The sequence below is a fragment of the Schistocerca americana genome, chromosome 5, assembly GCF_021461395.2.
Source record: "Schistocerca americana isolate TAMUIC-IGC-003095 chromosome 5, iqSchAmer2.1, whole genome shotgun sequence".
Classification (NCBI taxonomy): domain Eukaryota; kingdom Metazoa; phylum Arthropoda; class Insecta; order Orthoptera; family Acrididae; genus Schistocerca; species Schistocerca americana.
In genome coordinates this window covers 387,949,690-387,963,538 of record NC_060123.1, presented here as the reverse complement: position 1 = coordinate 387,963,538, position 13,849 = coordinate 387,949,690, and the positions used below count along the sequence as shown (strand labels likewise).

The window sequence follows — 13,849 nt, the reverse complement described above, 5'->3', positions numbered from 1 at the left end:
ACGTCAGTATTTGCAAAGTTTCCATGTACCACCGCGCGTGAATCTAAACTGGACAAGGAGTTTTAGATGTTGGCTGGAGAGGGAAGGATTTGTCCAACTGGCCCCCGTAAATAAGTTAACATTTTCATGATATGGACTCGTGGCAGGAACAATCTTTGCTCTTGCCTCCATCACCTCAACACCTACTTACAAATCCACATAACTTGGTCCATCTCAACTCAACAAGCTCCTTCCCTAGATGTCTCTCTCTACTTCTCAGGTCGATCCATGAATGTAGCTGTTCACATAAAGTGCACAAACTACAAACAGTACCTCCACATTGACAGCTGTCACCCGTTCCACATCAAAAAGTCTCTTCCTTACAGCATCATCGCCCTTAGATGTCACATCTACAGTGAAAAGCAGGAGTTGCCGAAATATATCGATAACCTTGTCAGAGCCTTTATTGACAGACAGTGTCGTATACAGATTTCCTATGCCATCTCCTCCTCTGAGACCAATAACGCTTAATCAACAACCAACCAGCACTCTTCTTATCACCCAGTATCATTCAGACCTTGAATAGCTCAACAACATCCTTCACCAGAGATTTTTTTTCTTTTGTCGTACCCTGACATGAGGCATATCCTACCCACGTGACTCAAGGTTGTGTTCCACTGACCACCCAACCTACATAGTATTCCTGTTCACCCCTATTCCAATCGTGCTCCCACTCCTGCACACCGTGGGTCGTCACCTTGTATAGTATTGCAGTGGCTCTGTTGTTTAGAAATATGGGCATATGGAGATTTGGGATGGCCGTGAATCATGCTCAGATAGTCTACTGGTAAGGTGATGATGTGTGATAAGCTGAAAGTCTGGGTTTGAGTCCTGCTCTGGCACAAATTTGCATTGTTCTCATTCCATTACACAGCTGATGGTTGTCCGTATATGCAACTGTAAATAAATTTAACGTATTTCATGTCATTCCCTTGTGGTTGTCCCAGGTGCAAGACCTGTCCCATACACCCACTCACTACCTTCTGTCACAGTCCAGTCACAGGCATTTCATACCCTATAAAAGGCAGTGTCACATGTAAAAGCAATCATGTTATATATCAGCTATGCTGCAATTACTGTACAGTGTTCTTTGTGGTTGTAAGTAACCAGATGTCTACTCACATGAATAGGCACCACCAAACTGTAGCAAACCGCTAACATGACGATCCAGTTGAACATGCCGTGCACCACAACAGAAATGACTTAAACAACTGCTTCACTTTGTGAGCAATTTGGATACTCCCTTTCCAGCGCAAGTTTCTCTTAACTACGCCAGTGGGAATTCTCTCTCCAGCATACACTGCAATCTCAGAGTCCCCCTGGCCTAAACCTCTGCTAACCTGTTTCCCACTGTCACACCTTACCTTGACCCTTCTCTCTTCTGTCCATAGCACTCTCCCGGGTCTGGATCATGTACGACCTTCTTCCGTCACTCTTCTTCGTCTCTTCCCCCCTTTTCCACCCCCTTCCTCTCTTCCTTCCCTGCCTCCCTCATATTCACCTTCCTCTCCTCCTCCTCCTCCTCCTCCTCCTCTCCCTCTCCCTATGCTTTATATGCTTTATCCTCTGAACTCCATGGTCTTGGTGGGCAGCTGCTGAGTCATCTGTGGAAAGACTTGCGTCACACTGCCCCACCACCCCCTCCTCGCCTCATGCTTCCTTCTCTACCCCCTCCTCAACTACATCTGCTCAGGCAGTTGCTACTGATTATCAACAAATGAACAGTTGGTTTCACCTCGCGTGTGCGTGTGCGTGCGTATGTACATGTGTTTACATCTACATCTACATCTACATTTATACTCTGCAAGCCACCCAACAGTGTGTGGCGGAGGGCACTTTACGTGCCACTGTCATTACCTCCCTTTCCTGTTCCAGTCGCATATGGTTCGCGGGAAGAACGACTGTCTGAAAGCCTCCGTGCACGCTCTAATCTCTCTAATTTTACATTCGTGATCTCCTCGGGAGGTATAAGTAGGGGGAAGCAATATATTCGATACCTCATCCAGAAACGCACCCTCTTGAAACCTGGCGAGCAAGCTACGCCGCTATGCAGAGCGCCTCTCTTGCAGAGTCTGCCACTTGAGTTTGTTAAACATCTCCGTAACGCTATCACGGTTACCAAATAACCCTGTGACGAAACGTGCCGCTCTTCTTTGGATCATCTCTGTCTCCTCCGTCAACCTGATCTGGTACGGATCCCACACTGATGAGCAATACTCAAGTATAGGTCGAACGAGTGTTTTGTAAGCCACCTCCTTTGTTGATGGACTACATTTTCTAAGGACTCTCCCAATGAATCTCAACCTGGTACCCGCCTTACCAACAATTAATTTTACATGATCATTCCACTTCAAATCGTTCCGCACGCATACTCCCAGATATTTTACAGAAGTAACTGCTACCAGTGTTTGTTCCGCTATCATATAATCATACAATAAAGGATCCTTCTTTCTATGTATTCGCAACACATTACATTTGTCTATGTTAAGGGTCAGTTGCCACTCCCTGCATCAAATGCCTATCCGCTGCAGATCTTCCTGCATTTCGCTACAATTTTCTAATGCTGCACTTCTCTGTATACTACAGCATCATCTGTGAAAAGCCGCATGGAACTTCAGACACTATCTACTAGGTCATTTATATATATCGTGAAAAGCAATGGTGCCATAACATTCCCCTGTGGCACGCCAGAGGTTACTTTAACGTCTGTAGACGTCTCTCTATTGATAACAACATGCTGTGTTCTGTTTGCTAAAAACTCTTCAATCCAGTCACACAGCTGGTCTGATATTTCGTAGGCTCTTACTTTGTTTCAGGCGACAGTGCGGAACTGTATCGAACGCCTTCCGGAAGTCAAGAAAAATAGCATCTACCTGGGAGCCTGTATCTAATATTTTCTGGGTCTCATGAACAAATAAAGCGAGTTGGGTCTCACACGATCGCTGTTTCCGGAATCCATGTTGATTCCTACATAGTAGATTCTGGGTTTCCAAAAACGACATGATACTCAAGCAAAAAAAACATGTTCTAAAATTCTACAACAGATCGACGTCAGAGATATAGGTCTATAGTTTTGTGCATCTGCTCGACAACCCTTCTTGAAGACTGGGACTACCTGTGCTCTTGTCCAATCATTTGGAACCTTCCGTTCCTCTAGAGACTTGCGGTACACGGCTGTTAGAAGGGGGGCAAGTTCTTTCGTGTACTCTGTGTAGAATCAAATTGGTATCCCATCAGGTCCAGTGAACTTTCCTCTGTTGAGTGATTCCAGTTGCTTTTCTAGTCCTTGGACACTTATTTCGATGTCAGCCATTTTTTCGTTTGTGCGAGGATTTAGAGAAGGAACTGCAGTGCAGTCTTCCTCTGTGAAACAGCTTTGGAAAAAGGTGTTTAGTATTTCAGCTTTACGCGTATCATCCTCTGTTTCAATGCCATCATCATCCCGGAGTGTGGACATGCTGTTTTGAGCCACTTACCGATTTAACGTAAGACCAGAACTTCCGAGGATTTTCTGTCAAGTCGGTACATAGAATTTTACTTTCGAATTCACTGAATGCTTCACGCATAGCCCTCCTTACGCTAACTTTGACATTGTTTAGCTTCTGTTTGTCTGAGAGGTTTTGGCTGCGTTTAAACTTGGAGTGAAGCTCTCTTTGCTTTCGCAGTAGTTTCCTAACTTTGTTGTTGTAACACGGTGGGTTTTTCCTGTCCTTCACAGTTTTACTCGGCACGTACCTGTCTAAAACGCATTTTACGATTATCTTGAACTTTTCCATAAACACTCAACATTGTCAGTGTCGGAACAGAAATTTTTGTTTTGATCTGTTAGGTAGTCTGAAATCTGCCTTCTATTACTCTTGCTAAACAGATAAACCTTCCTCCCTTTTTTTATATTCCTATTAACTTCCATATTCAGCTGCAACGGCCTTATGATCACTGATTCCCTGTTCTGCACATACAGAGTTGAAAAGTTCGGGTCTGTTTGTTATCATTAGGTCCAAGATGTTATCTCCACGAGTCGGTTCTCTGTTTAATTGCTCGAGGTAATTTTCGGATAGTGCACTCAGTGTAATGTCACTCGATGCTCTGTCCCTACCACCTGTCCTAAACATCTGAGTGTCCCAGTCTATATCTGGTAAATTGAAATCTCCACCTAAGACTATAACATGCTGAGAAAATTTATGTGAAATGTATTCCAAATTTTCTCTCAGTTGTTCTGCCACTAATGCTGCTGAGTCGGGAGGACGGTAAAAGGAGCCAATTATTAACCTAGCTTGGTTGTTGAGTGTAACCTCCACCCATAATAATTCACAGGAACTATCCACTTCTACTTCACTACAGGATAAACTACTACTAACAGCGACGAACACTCCACCACCGGTTGCATGCAATCTATCCTTTCTAAACACCGTCTGTACCTTTGTAAAAATTTCGGCAGAATTTATCTCTGGCTTCAGCCAGCTTTCTGTACCTATAACGATTTCAGCTTCGGTGCTTTCTATCAGCGCTTGAAGTTCTGGTACTTTACCAACGCAGCTTCGACAGTTTACAATTACAATACCGATTGCTGCTTGGTCCCCACGTGTCCTGACTTTGCCCCGCACCCGTTGAGGCTGTTGCCCTTTCTGTACTTGCCCAAGGCCATCTAACGTGTGCGTGCTTTCACTAGAGAAAGAGTAAAAGCTCTGAACTTAGTATAAGTAGTTTTCTGTTGCCTGATTCTATGTTCATTTTACATATTATTCCATTGTATATATGTAATTGAGGAAAGGGGTAAAATCAAGAGAAAAAAAATTATATTATTATTGGGAATGGGATAAGACCAAGTGCATAATTGCTATGTTATAAGGTTGTCTTATTTACAAACCAGCAAACACCTCTCTTTGTGTTGCATGTTTTGGACTTACAGTTTTAATGATACTTTCTACATCCTTACACTACAAGATAGAATAACATGGAACAACAAGAAATTGTAGCCCGTTTTTTCCCCATTCGTATTTCTTGCTGTATTACAGAATTATTCTTAAACTGGGAAGAACAGAGAATAGGGATGGCTATGTATGAAGCAATATTTTTGTTTTGTGAATTGTTATGAAATTTAATATTTTGATATAGTTTATGATTGTGTTTTCTGTTCTTATGCTCTTGCAGGCTGGATTAAAGAAACCTGAAGCACACAATCAGGCTAAAGCAGTACTACTAGAAATGGGACACTTCTTCCAGGTCCAGGTACGCTATACATTTTAGTCAATGATATGAATATAATAGAGGGAAACATTCCACGCGGGAAAAATATATCTAAAAACAAAGATGATGTGACTTACCATACGAAAGCGCTGGCAGGTCGATAGACACACAAACAAACACAAACATACACACACAATTCAAGCTTTCGCAACCAACGGTTGCTTCGTCAGGAAAGAGGGAAGGAGAGGGGAAGACGAAAGGATGTGGGTTTTAAGGGAGAGGGTAAGGAGTCATTCCACACACACACACACACACACACACACACACACACACACACACACACACACACATATCCATCCACACATACACAGACACAAGCAGACATTTGTAAAGGCAAAGAGTTTGGGCAGAGATGTCAGTCGAGGCGGAAGTACAGAGGCAAAGATGTTGTTGAAAGACAGGTGAGGTATGAGTGGCGGCAAATTGAAATTAGAAATTAGCGGAGATTAAGGCCTGGCAGGTAACTAGAAGAGAGGATATGCTGAAGGGCAAGTTCCCATCTCCAGAGTTCTGACAGGTTGGTGTTAGTGGGAAGTATCCAGATAACCCGGACGGTGTAACACTGTGCCAAGATGTGCTGGCCGTGCACCAAGGCATGTTTAGCCACTGGGTGATTCTCATTACCAACAAACACTTTCTGCCTGTGTCCATTCATGCGAATGGACAGTTTGTTGCTGGTCATTCCCACATAGAAAGCTTCACAGTGTAGGCAGGTCAGTTGGTAAATCACGTGGGTGCTTTCACACGTGGCTCTGCCTTTGAATGTGTACACCCTCCGGGACTGGAGTAGGTGGTGGTGGGAGGGTGCACTGGACAGGTTTTACACCGGGGTCGGTTACAAGGGTAGGAGTCAGAGGGTAGGGAAGGTGGTTTGGGGATTTCATAGGGATGAACTAAGAGGTACGAAGGTTAGGTGGACGGCAGAAAGACACTCTTGGTGGAGTGGGGAGGATTTCATGAAGGATGGATCTCATTTCAGGGCAGGATTTGAGGAAGTCGTATCACAGCTGGAGAGCCACATTCGGAGTCTGATCCAGTCCCGGAAAGTATCCTGTCACAAGTGGGGCACTTTTGTGGTTCTTCTGTGAGAGGTTCTGAATTTGAGGGGATGAGGAAGTGGCTCTGGTTATTTGCTTCTGTACCAGGTCGGGAGGGTAGTAGCAGGATGCGAAAGCTGTTTTCAGGTTGTTGGTGTAATGCTTCAGGGATTCCGGATTGGAGCAGATTCGTTTGCCACGAAGACCTAGGCTGTAGGGAAGGGACCGTTTGATGTGCAATGGGTGGCAGCTGTCATAATGGAGGTACTGTTGCTTGTTGGTGGGTTTGATGTGGATGGACATGTGAAGATGGCCATTGGACAGATGGAGGTCAACGTCCGTCCACATCAAACCCACCAACAAGCAACAGTACCTCCATTATGACAGCTGCCACCCATTGCACATCAAACGGTCCCTTCCCTACAGCCTAGGTCTTCGTGGCAAACGAATCTGCTCCAATCCGGAATCCCTGAAGCATTACACCAACAACCTGAAAACAGCTTTCGCATCCTGCTACTACCCTCCCGACCTGGTACAGAAGCAAATAACCAGAGTCACTTCCTCATCCCCTCAAATTCAGAACCTCTCACAGAAGAACCACAAAAGTGCCCCACTTGTGACAGGATACTTTCCGGGACTGGATCAGACTCCGAATGTGGCTCTCCAGCTGTGATATGACTTCCTCAAATCCTGCCCTGAAATGAGATCCATCCTTCATGAAATCCTCCCCACTCCACCAAGAGTGTCTTTCTGCCGTCCACCTAACCTTCGTACCTCTTAGTTCATCCCTATGAAATCCCCAAACCACCTTCCCTACCCTCTGACTCCTACCCTTGTAACCGACCCCGGTGTAAAACCTGTCCAGTGCACCCTCCCACCACCACCTACTCCAGTCCCGGAGGGTGTACACATTCAAAGGCAGAGCCACGTGTGAAAGCACCCACGTGATTTACCAACTGACCTGCCTACACTGTGAAGCTTTCTATGTGGGAATGACCAGCAACAAACTGTCCATTCGCATGAATGGACACAGGCAGATAGTGTTTGTTGGTAATGAGGATCACCCTGTGACTAAACATGCCTTGGTGCACGGCCAGCACATCTTGGCACAGTGTTACACCGTCCGGGTTATCTGGATACTTCCCACTAACACCAGCCTGTCAGAACTCCGGAAATGGGAACTTGCCCTTCAGTATATCCTCTCTTATCGTTATCCGCCAGGCCTCAACCTCCACTAATTTCAAGTTGCCGCCGCGCATACCTCACCTGTCTTTCAACAACATCTTTGCCTCTGTACTTCCGCCTCGACTGACATCTCTGCCCACTCTTTGCCTTTACAAATGTCTGCTTGTGTCTGTGTATGTGTGGATGGATATATGTGTGTGTGTGTGTGTGTGTGTGTGTGTGTGTGTGTGTGTGTGTGCGCGCGAGTGTATACCTGTCCCTTTTTCCTCCTTAGGTAAGTCTTTCTGCTCCCGGGATTGGAATGACTCCTTACCCTCTCCCTTAAAACCCACATCCTTTCGTCTTTCCCTCTCCTTCCCTCTTTCCTGACGAAGCAACCGTTGGTTGCGAAAGCTTGAATTTTGTGTGTATGTTTGTGTTTGTTTGTGTGTCTATCGACCTGCCAGCGCTTTTGTATGGTAAGTCACATCATCTTTGTTTTTATATACACATTTTAGTCATTGTTATTGAAGTGATGCAGTTTTTCTCCAATAAGTAGAGCATTATGTATCTGGAGCTCAGGGACTCCAGGCAATGCTACCATATCAGATAGTCTAGCAATTAGTTTATGAACTTGAGAATGTGTCCATAGACATGTTTATGACAATTATTGTATTTGTTTATTTGAAAATGATTTTTATTTTATTTTGTTTACACATCTTCACATCATATGGGATCTGTGGAATGACTATTTAATGTAAACATATAATATCTTTCATAAAATATGTTTTGCTCTTTGTACCCTTAGCCACCACTGCTATAGATATCTCTGGGTTTTCTCCCTTCTTCCTGTCTTTCTAATTGGTTGTTTCTGTGATTAATGTAGTGACACTAAATTTGGAAGCATGAGGAATGGAGTTTAGATCCTCTTATGTTAATATAAAAACAAGTCAATGTTCAAACAAATTCTTTCTCCCTCTTTAGGATGACTATTTGGATTGTTTTGGTGATTCTGATGTTACTGGAAAGGTTGGAAGTGATATTGCCACAGGAAAATGCTCATGGCTGGCTGTGACAGCTCTGCAACGAGCAAACCATCAACAGCAAATAGTGTTTAAGGTAAGATGCTTTAATTGTATTGAAACCTTGCCATATTTATATATTTAGTGCTTCTTATTTATATATGATTGCCATTCAGTCAAATTCATCAGTATAGTGTACAGAAATGTGAAATATATCCCTGGAATACTGTTTGAAATCACTATACTGCTGTATACATGTTGCACTTGAGTACTATTCCAGTAAATAAATAAGCTGAGGTAGAACAACTGTGTTAGGTAGAGGAGAATTTCCTCTAATTGTAGACATAAAGATTCACATTAACTCCCTTAACTTCAGTGTTTGCAGTGTAATCACCGGTTTCCTCAGGCTAAATGGGATTATCGATTTAGAGTGTAAAAAACAAATTTGAGAGATTCTAACGTATGAATAACCACTTTGTGAGTAGGAGCAAAGTGTAAAACAAGTATGCAAAGCAACGAAGCTATTACTGCTGTGCTTACAAAAAATACTGTGGACGTTACAGTGAGCTTTGCGGTATGCCGTATGGTTGAAGCCGGAGGTATCCACTGGCAAGGAATGTAATTTAGTTTGAATGGAAAGATCAATAAATGTACCTTGGAGTGTAGTTATCATGTGCTGGCAGCTAACATAAAGTGTCATTTAACAATGAGATCATGGATGAATACTGATAATTTAATGTTACTTGTGTAGATGTACAGATAATAATAAATCTGGGATAGTACAAAAACTGCAGGAAAACTGAACTACAAGCTTCTCAAAATCCTTTGGCAAAAATTTAGCCTCTTTGTTAACCCCAATCACCTTTTTTATTCAGATGGTGGAAGAAATCATAAAATTAAATTTTAAATACCAATGTAACTTTTCATTGTATATTATGCTTCTGTATTCCAGAACTATAAACTTTTAGTTTGTGTGTAAAAAAATAAGTATTTAACTGTCATTTATAGTTCATAATCAAAGTACAGATATAAATTTTTCAAGAGCCACCAAAATAGAAATGTTTTATTATGTTCATTATTAACAATTGTATCTCTGATGTCAGTAGTCCCAGTTCCAACATTTTAATGGAAAAAAGTTTCACTTATGTCACTTATCTTTGGGGTACCATTTACAATTATTTCAATAAGCAGTAATATTAGTTGCAAATATAATAAAGAAAATTTCCATAAGAACTAAATATATACAGAAATAACAAGGTGTATGAAATGTTCTTGAATTAACATAATTTAGATGCAGGCACCATTCACAAAAGTATTGCATTTGATTCATATGTATGCTTATTTTAAGTGAATTGCTAGCAATAAGTAATAACATATCCCCAATAAATCATACTTGCAGTATTAGTGTCTTGTGTTAATGAAAGTGGTGTATTATGTCATTTACAAAAAATGAAATGAAGTGGTGGTGGTGGTGGTGGTGGTTAGTGTTTAACGTCCCGTCGACAACGAGGTCATTAGAGACGGAGCGCAAGCTCGGGTTAGGGAAGGATTGGGAAGGAAATCGGCCGTGCCCTTTCAAAGGAACCATCCCGGCATTTGCCTGAAACGATTTAGGGAAATCACGGAAAACCTAAATCTGGATGGCCGGAGACGGGATTGAACCGTCGTCCTCCCGAATGCGAGTCCAGTGTGCTAACCACTGCGCCACCTCGCTCGGTGAAATGAAGTGCTACCCAGTTTAATCACAATAACCCTCGCACAGCGTATGAGCAAAATTCTGACATCATCATAATGAAACTGCCCAATGTTCATTCTTGAGTATAATATGATGTTTATGGAAAAAGTAATTTCCGCATAAGAAATCTTTTGGTTTTTTTTTTTTTTTTTGAAAATGAGTCTATTTTGAAACCAGTAACTGTGTATGACCAGTATTATCTTCTGATGTTAAATATTATGCGTAAACTGTAAATAACAAATAAAATTAAAGTATCCTGAATTTGCATTTCATGACATTACATTGATGTAATAGAGCTAGAGAAGGCTACAAAGAACTTTACATTTTTTCAATTATCTCTGGTGGAGACATGAGGGTTCTTGCTTTTTGCCAAAGAGATAGGGCTTTCTATCTTTGGTTAAGATTCCTTGCTCTAAGGTTCATTTTCTTTCACACTCCAAGCATATATGGCATCCATTACACTACCGCAATTCATTTGTGTCATGTATTTCACATACTAGAATACATCAGCTTACATATTCTCTTGTATAACATATTCTCATGTATAACAGGCTTTTGATTACTGAACCTACACTACAGAAGGTATCATCATCAAATAATTTTTCTCATTAGTGCTCAGATACATGCGATGTAGATTTCCACATTGAACATCATAAGATAATTGGGATTGAAATAGAACTTTTATAGATTGTTGAGCAAATATAGCATATTAAGCAGAAAATCAATGTGTGTTAAAAGTTAAATACACTATTATTATCTACAGATCATATCACGAAGTCAAGTGCAAAAATCATTCATAATGTAAGAAAATGTACTATTTCTATAAAGACTCAAAAGACAATTTGTATTATACAAAGTTAAATATAATGCTGAAGGATTTTCCAACAAGTATTACTTCATCCTGGCAGATTAAAACTGTGTGCCGGACCGAGACTCCAACTCGGGACCTTTGCCTTTCACGGGCAAGTGCTCTACCGACTGAGCTATCCAAGCATGACTCACGCCCCATCCTCACAGCTTTACTTCTGCCAGTACCTCTTCTCCTACCTTCCAATCTTTACAGAAGCTCTCCTGCGAACCTTGCAGAACTAGCACTCCTGAAAGAAAGGATATTGTGGAGACATGGCTTAGCCACAGCCTGGGGGATGTTTCCAGAATGAGATTTTCACTCTGCAGTGGAGTGTGCGCTGATATGAAACTTCCTGGCAGTTTTAATCTGCCAGGAAGTTTCATATAAATTATTTCATATAAATTATTGTTGTTTGCTATGTGTGCATTGAGTTCTTTTCTATTAAGTTTAAACTGTTTTCAAAATACATTTGAGTGCTTCTCCTATCAGTCAAGTTGCAATTGTTTACAAAATTTAGATAATCTTTGTCAGATTGATTCTCTACATATAACAGGTTTTTAATAATTTCCTGTGTTCAGTTTCAAAAACTTGTCTGCTTCTGAAAATTCATATACCACATTTTCGCTTTCCTCACACAAAACTCTTCTTTGAGAACAAGAACATAGTTTATATCCAGTTCTGCATCATCTACATCACTCCTAACATCAACAATGCCTACTTAATCATTACAGAAGTTAACTACATTCTCATATGTCCTAACTACATCAAACACACAAGTTTTCAATATTATTGACAATATTAGACTCAGTTCACATTCTTGACTACATTTTTGGTTTTAGCAAGAATATTCTTAACATTAACTTTACTTTCATGTCTGTTTACTGCCTATTTTTCTATTATTAAGTCTGATTTCATTGATCAGTCTAGATTCTGCTTAAACCATTTTCCTCTGTACCACTTGTACTCATAACTTTTTCAGCCCTTACCCAAGACAACAGATTTCGTTTTACAGTATTTTTATTTTTTCCCTTGTAGACTGTTCAAGGGTGACAGTAGTCTGTTCTTTACTTTCAGTAATTGATTGTTGAAAAGTTTGAAATTGTTCTGTAGTTATCCAGTTATCAACTGGCTCACTTGTCCTCTGCTATGTAACATAAATTGACATATCATCACAGACATCTTTACTGAATCTAAATTCTTTTGTTCTGTCGGCCATTTCTTCCTCTTGTTTAATAGCGGTGTCTATATCCCCCAAGTTCGGAAGGTATGACTTTCTCTTCCTCTGGTTCTGTTTCTGTCATGGTTATCAGTTCACTTTTTGCATTAAAAAAAAAAGAGTACTACACTATTAAATGGTTTTATATATGTGGTATTTATCTTCAAATGTCACAGTTTGTGGTTACAGTCATCAGTATTGCATGTTTAATCCATTGTTGTTTTCATGTGTGTTTCAGTACATGTTAAACTGTCGTGATTCATGCAACATACTCATTTAATTAGAATACATTTCATTTATTTACCCTTGCTCTGATCCAATACCCTCTTATTATTGCTGCTTGAAAATAATTGTATTATTATTAGTTACCAAATCTCACTAATTGCCTATGTTATTTGGTTGCCTTCAGCATTCTCATACTTTGAGATGAAAAAGTGGAAAAATTAGAAAATATATTTTGAAAGCCACCTTCTTATCAAGTAAATATTTCTTCTACTTGCCTTGTGCTGATTGTCCACTGTTTGTCATTCTCGTTGTTGGCATAGTTGTCTTTTGGGGATTGCTTTTTGCAAAAAGAGGATTTTTCTAGGTATGGAGTAGTTCCATATATAATTCATAAATTAATTTGTCACAGCCATTTAAATTAGTTCTTCCATAAATTTTATTCATTCTTTTGCTAATTTCACATCATCTTAAAACTGTTTATACACAGTACTTTTTCAATGCATTCATACAACACACACTCGAACATACAATTACTGCTGTGCCAAAACGCTTTATAGCAAAGAGCATGTGCAAAATTTACTCTAAAGTCATTGACAGTTTTTTCAAAAAGTGATTTTTTTATAGAATTTTGAATTAAATTTGCAGCATTAACATAATCTATTTATGTTAAGTTTTAGACTTCTTTAACTCATTTTTTTAAATCTTGTTTGATATTAACAATTATGCACATATCTTTGATTTCAGTGGTCTCAATTCCAATATTTTAATGAGAAAAGGATTTCACTTGTCACTGTTTTTCATGTTATCATATACAAAAGTTCTAATCATCAGTGATATAGTGATGTTAATTAATAATGTATTATAATAAAGAAATTTCCCAAACTGCAATTTATACAAAATATTCTTGAGTTAACATTATTTAAAGGCAGACGCATTTTGTATTGATACATATGTGTAATTAATATAAATGGCTTGCTACTAGTAAGTAACAAAACAAAGACCTGATAAATTGTACTCTATATGCCCCCCGCCCTCGCCTCATGGAACCATGGACCTTGCCATTTGTAGGGAGGCTTGCTTGCCTCACCGATACAGATAGCCGTATTGTAGGTGCAATGACAACAGAGGGGCATCTGTTGAAATACCAGACAAATGTGTGGTTCCTGAAGAGGAGCAGCAGCTTTTTCAGTAGTTGTAAGGGCAAGTCAGGATGATTGATTGAACTGGCCTTGTAACACCAACCAAAACAGCATTGCTGTGCTGGTAGTGTTAACAGCTGAAAGCAAGGGAAAAGTACAGCTGTAATTTTTCCCA

The 13,849-nt window shown here is 40.3% G+C and overlaps 1 protein-coding gene across 2 annotated transcripts in view; it reads left to right on the top strand.

Moving 5' to 3' along the window:
• Positions 1-13,849, top strand: part of LOC124615607 (farnesyl pyrophosphate synthase-like) — a 64,189-nt gene that overhangs the window by 40,210 nt on the left and 10,130 nt on the right. For both annotated transcript variants that reach the window (XR_006979803.1, XM_047143602.1), the window contains 2 exons: positions 5,191-5,268; positions 8,472-8,606. Coding sequence is in view for 1 of the 2 variants with exons in the window: in XM_047143602.1 (XP_046999558.1) it covers positions 5,191-5,268; positions 8,472-8,606 (213 nt within the window). In the remaining variant the exon portion in view is untranslated. Of the gene's footprint in view, positions 1-5,190; positions 5,269-8,471; positions 8,607-13,849 lie in introns of those variants that run through there.